Source organism: Gossypium hirsutum, chromosome A09 (genome assembly GCF_007990345.1).
Source record: "Gossypium hirsutum isolate 1008001.06 chromosome A09, Gossypium_hirsutum_v2.1, whole genome shotgun sequence".
In the NCBI taxonomy this organism is placed as follows: Eukaryota; Viridiplantae; Streptophyta; class Magnoliopsida; order Malvales; family Malvaceae; genus Gossypium; species Gossypium hirsutum.
Genome location: NC_053432.1, coordinates 59,120,717 through 59,134,049, shown reverse-complemented (window position 1 = coordinate 59,134,049; position 13,333 = coordinate 59,120,717). Strand labels below are relative to the sequence as shown.

At 32.4% G+C, this 13,333-nt stretch overlaps 1 protein-coding gene and 1 pseudogene across 1 annotated transcript; both read right to left on the bottom strand.

Moving 5' to 3' along the window:
• Nucleotides 1–2,920: 2,920 nt before the first annotated feature.
• LOC107888976 (putative receptor-like protein kinase At4g00960) lies at nucleotides 2,921–5,621 on the bottom strand (annotated as a pseudogene).
• Nucleotides 5,622–6,255: 634 nt separating this feature from the next.
• Nucleotides 6,256–9,748, bottom strand: LOC107888977 (autophagy-related protein 8C). Its single transcript, XM_016813256.2, has 6 exons — nucleotides 9,536–9,748; nucleotides 9,383–9,445; nucleotides 7,598–7,653; nucleotides 7,451–7,503; nucleotides 6,590–6,708; nucleotides 6,256–6,499 (listed from the first exon to the last, which is right to left on the bottom strand). Exons 2-6 carry the CDS (start codon nucleotides 9,417–9,419, stop codon nucleotides 6,405–6,407), a joined length of 360 nt encoding a protein of 119 aa, XP_016668745.1. The 5' UTR covers nucleotides 9,420–9,445; nucleotides 9,536–9,748; the 3' UTR covers nucleotides 6,256–6,404.
• Nucleotides 9,749–13,333: the final 3,585 nt, after the last annotated feature.

Sequence of the window (13,333 nt, the reverse complement as noted above, 5' to 3'; positions counted from 1 at the left end):
AACTTACCTCAATAATGTATGATGTAAAATGACAAGAAAATGCATCAATTAAATTGGTCTCGAATCATAGAAATACAAATCGAAAATTTCGAGCTACTTATTGACGACATTGGATTATTCTTTCCCTCTCGACGAATCCGAGTTGACGTTAGCTACGAATTAACATAAGACATATGTCACTATCAATAATCAGTCAACTCACAATCAATTATCGATATTTACATTTTTTTAATTTATTAAATTTAGTCTCTAAAATCAAGACTAACAAAACTTTCAATTTAAAGCTCATTAGGGACATCCTATTTCTTATTCCTACAATCAATTTTACATTTTATTCAATTTGGTACCTTTATGTACGAACTATCAATTAAGCTTTCTAATTTTGTCTTTTTTCACATCTAAACTTAAAATCTATCAATTTAACTCTTAAAACTTCCAATTCTCAACAATTTCATCTTTCAAAACTTTAAGAAAGTACAAATTGATACATGGGCTAGCTAAATCAAGTGTCATGACCTCAAAAACATAAAAATTATAAGAAAATGACTCAATTTCCATACCTAATTATAAAGTTAAAAGCTTGAAAAACTTGAACTCCCTTCTTCAATGGCGTTCGGTCTTGTGGGGAAGAAAAGATGATGCATTTCTCTTTCCTTCCACAAATTTCTTTCTTTTATAATAGGATTGTTTTACTAATTAAGTTAATTAACTTTTACTTAATTAAACAAAGTTTATTTTAATCAATTTTAATTATCATACCGCCATACCGTCCACTAATATATATAATAGTATGGTCTAATTGCTATTTTAAACATTTGTTTAATTTCAATTTAAATCCTCAAATCATTTTCTAATTAAAAATTTATAGTGATTAGAATTTACAATTTAGTCATTAGGCCCTAATTAATCACAATTTAGGTTAAATTAAATATCCAAAATTTAATTCACCTATATATTAACTTCGTAAATATCTTTATTTAATATTTACGAACTTGGTTTATGGAAACGGGGTCTCGAAACTACATTTTTCGATACAACTAGAAATCGAGTCGTTACAAAAAGTTATCACATTTCATGGTGATGAAGTATGCCTCTTAAATTCAAAAATCATATCACTTTATTATTAACAATGAATCATGATTATTCAATAAGACATCTATTGAATAATTATGCTTATTGTTAGATGTAACTATCCATTTAGATATTTGTGTTCCTAAGAAGAGATATGAGAACTCCTATAAATAGAAGTCAAATTTCATTTGTCTCACACACCAAAAAACATAGAAACTTTGTTATAGTAACAAAGTTTCTTTATATTATTCTCTTATCTTTCATATTCCTACATTGTTCTATAAAGAATTTTTGCAAATTGATATCCTTGTTATACTTTGATCAGTGTTCAGTGGACTGTTTTCGTTAATACAAAACGTAGACAGCCATTGGGATTCATTGTATCATCGAGGTTCTTTTTTCAATAACTCTTTTGCACACCATAATATAGGTGGGGCGAATAGAACCTTAAAGAAAGTGACATTGATACATACCTTGAAGCCTTCATTAATTTCTCAAAAGTTCTATCTATCATTCCTCCGTCTTCTACTATTTTTAGATTGTTTTAATTCTTTATAGAAATTAATTTTCTTGTTATATATGCTCAGTACATAATGGACTATTTTCATCGGTGCAATACACAAATAGTCATTGGACTTCATTGTATCCTTGAGGCACATTTGCTTGAAACTTATTTGCACACAGAATGTAGGTGAGAATGAATAAAACCTTAAAAGATAGTGGCTTAACATAGGCCTGGGAGCCTTGTTATATTGCTTCGTTTTTCTGTTTGAATTGTTGTTCGTGTGCCGTTCGTGTGTTCAAGATTTTTCTCATCGAAATTGTGCATTGAAACCTAGCAAACCCCTTTTGTCATCTATACAAACTATTGTCTTGGATTCTATCACGTTAAAATCATCCCATGCACCAAAACTCACCCATTAACCTCTCCCTTTCCATCCGATATGGGTACTTGAGAATAATTTTTTCTTTAGAAGGAAGAGTAGCCATTGAATCAATCTCTATTAACTTCAATCATGTATCTCCATAAACTATGACTATTCAGGCCTTTAATCGCATTCTTTACATTCATCATATTGAAAACAAGACTTAGCATTAGAGCTGATCATGGGCCGGGCGGCCCGGCCCGGCCCGAAGGCCCGCCCAAAAAATGGGAGGGTTTGGGTAAAAATATAGGCCCGAAAAATGGGCTTGGGCAAAAAAACGAGGCCCGTTTAGAAAACGGGCCGGGCCTCGGGTAAGAGTTTTTTGGCCTGGGCCCAGCCCGACCCGGCCCGAATTATATATTAATATATATATTTTTTATTTTTTTTAATTATTTTAAATTTTTAATATAACTATTTTTTATTATATTGTTAATGTGTGTATTGTTTTAAGAATTGTTTTAGTATTATTTTTATTTGTTTTAATATTTGTTTTTATGTTTTTAAATATATTTGATTTATTATATTTTTAAATTTTTTTATTTAATAAAATAAGAAAAAAATTAATCTGGGTCGGGCCGGGCCGGGCTCGGGCTTAGTAATTTTATTTCGGGCCAGGCTTGGACAAAATTTTAGGCACATATTTCAGGCCGGGCCCTAGGCCTAGTAGACAGGCCTAAAATTTTATCTTGGCCCGGCCCGGCCCGGCCCATGATTACCTCTACTTGGCATGCCTTGATCGATTTGTTCAGGTCATCCGGAACCTTTTTCTTTTAGCTCCTTTACATAGTACAAAAGCAATTAAAAGTAGAAATTCCACGTACAACCCAATTGGTAGGGATCTTTCAATGTTTCCCAATCTTTTTAAAACGTTAATTGAAGAACTATTTTCATTTTAATCTTGATTTTTCTTTGCAAATGTTGAAGAATCCAAAGAGAGCATTTTATTGATATAGGAGTGGTGGAAAAAGATAGTTGTGAAGCTTCAGCTTTTATACCCTTTTGTATGAATGAGAAATAAAAAATGATAATGAGGCTGAATTTTGACATAAAAATGCATACAAATGCAACTAGAGACTGCTATCTTGGATACGTCTCGCTAATGGAAAGCTCATTTTCTGATACTACTCCAATATCATTTTTGGATCGACTTGATGCTGTTGCCTCGGAATCTAAGTCCTCTAACTGTTGCATCGCCTGTTGAGTTCTGCTGTGCATAAGAAATGCTGGTTCTGAGGGTAGTGGGAGAGTGGTGGAGTAGCTAGTAAGCATTAGAGCAACTGAACCCATGTTTGGTCTCTGAGCTACATTTTCTTGAACACAAAGCAGCCCAATGTGGATGCATCTCATCACCTCACTTGTTGATCCATCCCTCAAATTGGGGTCTACAAGGTCCATTGCTGTCCCAGCCTCCCAATTTCTCCAAGCCTGAAGGGTTTAATTCATGCAAATTGATGAACTCTACATTCATTTAATGCATCATAATATTCAGAATCAAAAGATTTGGACACTTACAAAGCTTGGAAGATTTTCCATGTAGCTCCCATTTTTAAAAGCATTGTTCCTTTGACCATTTAAAATCTCCAAAACCAGTACACCAAAACTAAAAACATCTGATTTAACCGAAAATTGACCATGCATTATATATTCAGGTGCCATGTATCCGCTACAGATCAATCAATGTAAGAAAAACCAATGACTTATCAAATTTTGATTTGTTTGATTTATGTTATTCAAAGCCAAGATTATTTTGTAATACTTACTATGTCCCGACAATTCTACTAGTAGCACCTTGTGTTTGATCAACAGGACACAATCTTGCCATGCCAAAATCTGCAATTTTAGGAGTCATCTCTGCGTCCAACAATATATTGCTAGCTTTGAGATCACGATGAACAATTCTGAGTTGAGAATCTTGATGAAGGTAGAGAAGCCCACGAGCAACACCTTTTATGATTTTGTATCGTATTTCCCAATTCAAATACGGTCGCTTAGCTGGATCTACATCACCATAATTGTGCAAATCCGAATTAATTCTCTGTAACATCAAATCTCTAATGCAGTAATACACGGATATATCATACCAAATAAGAATTTGTCCAAACTTCCATTATGCACAAACTCATAGATGAGAAGTCTTTCATTTCCTTCAAGGCAAAAACCTTGGAGCCTAACCAAGTTCCTATGCTGAAGGTTGGCCATTAACTGAACCTCGTTTTTGAACTCAAGGTCTCCTTGTCCAGAATCCGTAGACAGCCTTTTCACTGCTATTAATTTTCCACCAGCAAGTATGCCCTAACACGATATCATAATGAATTATATATATGAATATGCTAATTGAACTTATGATTTGGTGCAATACCCTTCTTTGTATTTCGACGTCTTACCTTATAAACTGCTCCAAATCCACCTTGTCCGAGCTTATCTGCATCAGAAAAGCGATTTGTAGCAGCTCTAATGGTGTTGAAATCATATTGTAAGGAGTCTGCAGTTGCGATTTCATCCCCTTCTTCAGTTGCTTCATGCTCTTTAGAAGTGTAGCAAAGAAAACAAAAACAAGTAAATTATAGATTCAGTCACAACAGTGCAAATGAATGAAAAACAATAAACTGATTCTTTTTACTTACTTTGACGTTTCAGATTTCGCTTCCTAAACCGTAAAATGATGCAGATGACATTGGATATGAGTAGTGCAGCAAAAGCAACAGCCAAGATGGATATGCTGTTGTTGTGGTATCGTTTGTGTCTATATCAGCAGAAGTTCTATTGTAGAAGCGTACAATCTCAAACCTAAAGTTACAAGAAGGCAGAGATACCCTGCCTCCTTGTTTGCTGTCGCAGCAACGCGGTATATAAACAATGGCCAGCGACAAGCAAGATCGGCAATCATATTGTTTCAAATCATTACTACATTGAACACGCGCATATATTGTTTGAAAAGGTGTAACTTGTATGCTTCCTGTCGCAAACTTTCCAAGGGAAGTCCCCACTTGAACGACATCTCTTAGCCTCTCCATTAAGGAACCCAAGGCCTGATTAAAAGCATCTACATTCGACACGTTATTTGAATTCCACATGAAGAAATGAGGGTCGACATCCCTGACACCAACAATGGAGCGATTTGTGTAGCGGAACGTGCAATAGTCATACCATATAATCGCCTCTATTCGGTAAGGGCAGCGATTTCTGAGCTCTCGGTATGCGTCATTGATGCAGTTAAAGCAATCACTTGAGTTCAAATCCCCTCTGCAAAATGAAACTGCGTTAGCTATGGTGGAGCCTTGGCCAGATGAAAAATTGTAGAAGCCCCTGTCATTTGGTGTGTTGAGGGAGAAAGATGAAAGCAGTTGATTGAGGTTTGTCTCGTAAGTGCTGTTGCTGGTGAAGTTACCAGTGCTGTTTATACAAAAATGGCGTAGAGGCTGTTGTTGAGCAACGGTAACAGTAACATGGAATGCTGTAACTAAAGAAGAGAATAAAAACTGCCATGAAAGATCCATTGCCATGTTTGCCTGCAGATATTCAAAGCTTAATATATGATTTTCAGAGTACATTAAAATGATCAATGGTTGCTTGCAACCTTCATGATTTAAGGTTGATGCAGACTTAACTGATCATAAAATTTCTAAGAAAGTCACTACATGGCTGTGGTCCCGTGGATTTGGATTGATCTGGAATAAGCTAGTTAAAGTCAATGGTGGCTTCAAATTTGTCATGCAGAGATATGTAGGAACTAAGAAGTTCCCTTAGGACACTAAGCAAATAGCTCTGCCTCCGTGACCTTTGACCATACGCTCTAATATACCAATCATCTGCAAAAAGAAGACAAAGCCAACTTGTTTGGTTAGTAGCATTGGATTAGACAAAGCCAACTTGTTTGGTTTTGTCTTCTCTGCTTGCAAACGATGGACTTAGTAGAAGCTTTATCCATGGTTGTTGACCCTAAAGTTACAAGTAGATGCCATGATTGGATAATAATTTCCTGCTTCAAATGTATGCTGGTGCTGGTGTTATCATTCTGCATAAGCCCTCTCTGTTATTGCTAATTTTTTATCGATTTCAATGGCTAATTTTCTCATGTCATTTGATTCTTCTGTAAATTAATGTTGTAGGAATACATAAAACATTCTGTGCAACATTATTCGTATAATATAGTTTTATGTGCATTTCTGAACTTACATACATACCAAGTCTTATATATAAATAATTTCAAGTACTCAAAAACATTAAACTAAAACATAAAAATACAATTTAATAATCATTGATAAAGTTAATTTCTTCCATTAAGAAAATAAAATTCCAAGTTCATCGTCAAGAACAGAAACCATAGCCTAAGTGGAACCATTGAGAATTTACGCCTTTCCCTTTTAGCCATTTACATAGATTGATAATAGCGTAGTGCTAAAGAAGTTATGGGGAACCAAATGTGTTCTCTCCACTGTAAGTCATATACAGAAAGCCATCTTCATCCTTGTTTTCTTCATAAATTGCAGACATCAAAGCAGCTGCAACCAAATAAAAGAACCAAATTCAACCTCACACTAAACAAAATTGTAACATGTTATGACACTTGAAAGTAATATATTATCACTAACCAGTAGGAGGGAGAGTGTTCTTCACAAAGACAAATATAGCTTTCTCCGCACTAAGCTTAATCCTTTTGCGTACAACATAAACGAATTGCCCCACAGTCAAATCAGATGGAACAAGATACCTGAATCCATAATCAAACAAGAATATGTACTAAGAAAACCAGAAACAGTCACCAGTAAACAAGTCGTATATCTTGTTCGGTTCTCCGAAAAATACCCCCCATTAAGCTTCAGCAAATAAATGACATAAAACATCAATTCACTAGAAACCAAGTTTGGCAAATAACAGACTGAATAAGAATAGTTAAGCATTGCTCTACCGATGTTTCATTAGAATCGATTTCCTTCCTGCACAACTTAGCAGGAGACTTTACAAGTAGTTAAAACTACTAGAAGGTCCTTGTACTATTATAGACAGGGTCTCTGCTATAAAGATGAGCGAATTAGTCCTTAGTCTTTGTACATTTAACTTTGAAGCAAAAAGGACAAAATTTCAAATGAGTTAAAAACTGCCAACTTGTGTTTTAAAGTAACGCGAAAAGAAAAATCAAAATTAAACATTTTTAAAGCATGAAAAACGGAATAAACTGCTCATTTTCTTTCACGTCACTTTAAAATACAAGTTGGCATTTTTTGATGTTACTCTACTGGCATTTACGATCCATTTTCTTAAATGTACAAAAACTAGATTGGTCACTTCTATAGTATGACTAATTTGCTCCTAAGCCTATAAGGACCCTCCATGTGGTTTAACCCTTTAGACGCATAGCAAAGATTAGATAACAGTCTCAGGAAAATTAAAACAACGAAAAAGTGTGACAGAAAATGAAAATTTAAACTTTAATATGGTCAAACGTGACTAACTTCTTTTTATCAATGTCAGGAATGTCACTCCTTTCAGCCTTCTCCACGATAACCTGCATGATTGCAAGTATAGAAGAATATTAAAAGAGTGATGCAGGACGAAAATTATTAAGCAGAAAGGGAAGATAGCGGCTTGAATATTCTAACAGGAACTCTGTCTGGATACTTCTCCCTGATGCGACCAGATTCAGCCTGCCTCCTTTCTGAGAATTGGAAACAAGTAAAACGAAATTTTAATTAGCTTAATCGGATGGGAGAATAAGAGCAGCAAGACAAGCAAAGGAAATGAGGATGCTGCAACTATACCATCCATTCCTATACAATATAACCCTAAAAGGCTAATCCTAAAAAAGACTTAAACTAGTACACTTGGTTCAAACAAGCTCTTATGTTTTTTTTGGTAACTAAATAACTCCTAAACTTTTATTTTTATTCATGTAAACCCTTAGTTTTAACTAAAAATACTATCAGAGAAACTCAATACCAAGTTACAATCAATATTCTTGAGATATTAAGTTATCAATATTCGATTTTTGTTTTTTCTATTATAGAGCTAAAAGGCTAATGTACTAAAGAAGGCCTTAAACTAGTACGCTTTGTTTAAATAAGCCCTTATGTTTTTGTATAACTAAATAAGTCCTATACTTTGATATTTATTCATGTAAGCCCTTACTAAAAGTAAAACTCTTTTTGGAGAAACCCAAATACCAAGTTACAACCACTGTTCATGAGATATTCAGCTGTCAATATTGAATCTTAGTATATATATTTTTTAATTTTAATAGGTTAAACTAGTTTTAATCACATAGATAGATATTTAGATTCAATCTTCTATAATCAATAAAATTGTGAAGCCTCAAACTGAAACAAAAAGGATGCAATTTTTTTTAATGATTTTGACCAAATCAACAAATTTGATTATTTCATTCTGTCAGATTAGCAATTTAGCTTGAAATTCCTTTTTTCCTTTTTTTACTTTAGTTAAATTCAACACTTTCAAATAAAAATAAAAGTGTATGAGCTTATTTAGTATTTCTTTTAAAAAAAAAAAAAAAAACATAAGAGCTTACATGAAAAAGTGTACTAGTTCAAGGGTTATTCTTAGTACATTAGCCTAAACAATGTAAGTGCAATAAAAAATAGATTAAAATAAGTTGTTAGTTCCTGTACTTTGACAAATTTTGAGATATAGTACTTGTATTTAAAAATTAAGTCCTACTTTTTTTTATTTAAATATCCCAGTCCAGTCATTAAAATTGTAAGCATTTTTTGTCAAAAATTTTCTAGGGAATTTTTATTAGGGTGTCTTCATATGAGGTGGCATATGATTGACAAAAAAAGTAAACATGTTAAATTGACAAATTTTGACAGAAACTACCAATGACAATAATGATGGGACTAGAATTTTTTAAATTGAAAAAGGAGGATTGAATTTTTAACTTTTAAAGTACAGGGATTAAGTCTCAAATTTAATACAAGTAAAGGGACTAACAGCATATTTTAACCTTAAAAAAATCCTTTGCTAAGCAATGTTGAGAGAAATAAAGAATCAAATACCAATGGTTCCAATCAAATTTCATTACCAACAATGAAAGGAATAACCTAAAAAAGCAAACCAAAGAAGACAGTAGCAGAACATAGAATACAAGCAAACTTCTATTCATCATCATGTTCTGCTCATTTCAAAATTTGCAATAGCTTTATCAAGGTAATTTAGGACTATCAATATAATGATTCAACATCTCACACATTGGACAAAGAATGCCCAATTGCACCCAAGATTTAGCAGAATCTGACTAAGCCTCACTAATCAATAAAAACAAAAAGTATATTTAAACAAAATTTAAAGAATACCTAAATCAAAAATTAATTCAATGAAGCAGAATGTTCAAAAAAAATCATGAAAAAGAGAAGAGGATCAATGAAACTCACCCAAAGGATGTTCAAGCTTAAAGGAACTTTTCGCCATTGCTAAATTTGATCCTTGACTATCCACTGCGAATTTCAAAACATCGAAACATCAATGAAAAATTCAATCCTTTTTTTTCTAAATTAGACAAAACAGAAAAGGGCGAAAAAAAGTACCGAGAAAAAAAAAACAATGGAGGCTTTAAGAAATTAGGGTTTCAATTAAAAACAAGAACCCAATTGATTGATAGAGATAATTAGAAAAAGGGTTTGTTCCAATTTGAGTTAGATAGAAAGGACAGATTTTTCAAGCGAGAAGGAAACTATTTAGGGATTTAATTCGAAGCCAACACGAAAGCAATGCTAATTGGATTTTCCCGCGGTAAAAAGGAATCTCTTAATCTAGTCCTGGTTTACCAGAGTTTGCTTATGAAAACGATGTCGTTTCAGACATTCTAGTTGAAATTACCCTCCGAATGTGCTGGCATGAAGGACGAGTGGATTGGTTTGGTTTATTTATGGGATTATAGTCTAACAAATTTTAACAAATGAAGTTGATTTGTTATGTATTTTTATTGTTTTTTAAATATATTTTTAACATTTTTTACAGCTAAATCAGTATTATTATTTTTTCTTTATAAAGTTTTTTAATTATCTATAATTTATATCTATAATCTATAATATAATATAATATTTTTAAGGCTTAATGATAAATTTGGCCACTAACGTTTGAATGTTTTGTTAAAATAATCCTAATTTTACTTTTTAGTCTTTTTTTAGTATCAACTTTTGTTCTGTTTTTCAATTTGCTTTTTCTAACAGATTTAATGAAAGTACCGTTATAAAAGTTAATTGGGATGATGTGGAATTTTATATGTAAAATATTTTTAATAAGATGTAATTTATTACTTAGATAACCCAATAAATAATTACATGTGAAAAATAATAAAATAAATAAATAATACATTAAATTAAATTTAAAAAAATCTTAATTTAAAGAAAATAAATGTAATTATCTAAAAAAATTAACTCGATAGAAAAACTACGCAGTAGACAAACGTATGAAAGATTGAAACCTTTTAAAAGAAAAGAAAAATTGAAACATTGAATTTATTCATTAAATCTATTAGAAAAAGCATATTGAAAAAAAGAACAATGGTTGATGGCCAAAAAAAGGCTCAAAAATACAATTAGGGCCACTTTAACGAAACATGCATACATTAATGGCCAAATTTGTAACACCCTTAACCTGTATCTGTTGTCAGCATAGGGTTCGGAGTATTACCAGAATTTACAGAATATATAACAGACAATTCATGTTATTTAACATTCATATCAGAAACCATTCATAATGAATCATATCGTCCCTTATATGAGCCCTCGAGCCCCAAAATATGCATTAGAAATAAGTTGGGACTAAACCGGGTATTCAGAATTTTTTTCGCAAAATTTCAAAATTTTTCCGAGGTGCAGGGGTGTAAACTGAAAAAAATATATAGGATTTTTCCTATGTAATTTATCAAATTTTTACTTAAATTCGTTGTTAAAACTAAGTAATTGTTTAATAAATTAATGAAATATGTGAAAATATGAAATTAGGACATAGAAATTATTAAAATGTGATTTTATGCTTTATTATATAGTTTTCATGCATAAAATGGCTTATTTTATATTGATTTGAACGTATTAGATTTTTTAAGACATAAAATGGGTCATGCATGATTAAATTAAATAATAAAATATAAAATTGTATTTAATAAATCATTTTAAATATTTCATTAATAATTTGGGTTATAATTAATTATTTAAATTGGATAAGTTTTATTCTTTGGTCCTTCAACAGGTCTGGTAGCTTTGTTGGATTACAAAAACTATCTAAATTGAATACCAAGTCAACCCAAATTTGGCTACACATGGCTGTCCATTTAAACCACTTTTTGCTTTAATTACATAAGGTCCTTGCATTGTTAAAGAAATTAGAGATTTGCCCAAAGATTTACATTTGACCGAGTCTCAGTCCTGAGTTATTATGGAATTTAAATTGCTTAAAAATCAAGTGAAAATCAGCTCAAATTTCACTAATTGTGGCCGGCCACTCATAAGAGAAGTTTGAAGAGACTAAACCCAGTTATTTTTAGCAAGCTACCTACCTCTTTTCACCTATAAATAAGACCCCTTCATTCCCTCATCAATCATCCTTCATCCATCATCATTCTCTTCTCTCACAATTCTTTTAGCATTTTCTATTCCCCACACCTAGAATCATCTCTTCATAGAGATTTTAGCAATTAAATCCTTGTAAAGAGCCTTTGGTCAGCCACCTTGGAGAGCCATCAGTAAAGGAACAAAGTGAAGAAGCGAAAGAGTCTCATCAGTCAGAGCCACTTTGATTTGGGTTTAATCTTTCTTTTCTTTAATTTAATCAAAAATGTTTGCTATGTGTTCTTTGTTCTTGTTTACAACAATGTTAGCTTAATTTTATTTAAGCTAGGATGATTGCTTTGATTAAATAATATTTATTTGATTCATGCTTATAATGTTTGTTCCTTAATCATCATGTTTTCAATTAAAATCAAGTATGTATTTCGTTCATACATGATTGAAATGCACCTGAATTAGCTGAGCGATCCTAACCAGATGACGACTAGTGGACACATAATTGAAATGTGCATACTCAATTTAGATCCTAACCCAATTAAATTGCAGGTTGCATAAAAACTCTAACCAAGCTCTGTCATCTGCATAGTTTTTAGATTTGTGTGATTAAACTGTTTCGAACCTAACACGTCCCTGTTACCTCACACGAATTCTAAGAAACCCTTAGTAAATAAGGATTAGTAAAATGTGTATTTACTAAGTAAAGGATTCCGAAAGGGCCTAATATGGTTTCCAAACTCATGAAAGATTGAGTTGTCATGGAATGTTTTTCCGAATGTTATTAAGCATGTTGATAATAAATTGAGTTTAATTAAAGTAATTGTCCTAGTTTATTTATGTTATAATTGTTGCAAATTGTGTTTAATTTTGCTAAAATCTATTTCATTCATATAGTTTGCATACTTAGGATAATTTCCATTAGGGATCATTGTATTTAGGTTAATATATTTAATATTAATCATCACTTCTCAACCATATTATGTTTTTATTTACCAAGTTGTTATTATAATTTTACAATTAAGTGATTTAACACAAATACAATCGCTGTGGAGACGATAACTCGATACTTACTTATTACTTGATAACGACTATGTACACTTGCACAAACTTAAGTGGTACAAGTTTTTGGCACCGTTGCCTGGTATTGTTAATTGCTGCCATAGCAAATTTTTGTGAAATTATTTACTTCCAATTTGGTTTATTTCTAACATTACTAACTTATTCTTTTTAATTTTGTGATTTTCTTCTCATGTGTTTATGAGCATAGATCGGATTATCGACTTACTCCACGTAGACCCTAAAATTGAGCGAACTTTTAGACAAAGAAGAAGTGAACTAACAGCTCAAAGGCAAGTCGAGATGGACCCTGGAAATCAGAATCAAGACCAAGGTAATGAAGCCAATTGCTTCATTAATGTATGAAATCCCATCCTCATTGCCGATGATTGGGATCGATGCATCAGACAATATGTTGTGCCACTTTTCAGTGAGTTAAATCTAGGAATTAGAAGGCCAGATTTTGAGGCAACCCAATTTGAATTGAAACCATTGATGCTTCAAATGCTCCAAATGGTAGGCCAATTCAGTGGTATGCCCACGGAAGATCCACATCTCCACCTTCGATTGTTTATAGAGGTGAGTGATTCATTCAAAATAGCCGGTGTAACTGAAGACACACTAAGGTTAAAGTTATTTTTGTACTTGTTGTGAGATCGAGCAAGAGCATGGCTCAATTCATTGCCACCAAGTTTCATATCTACATGGCAAGAATTAGCAAAAAGATTATTGGTTAAGTATTTCCCACCTAGCAAAAATGCT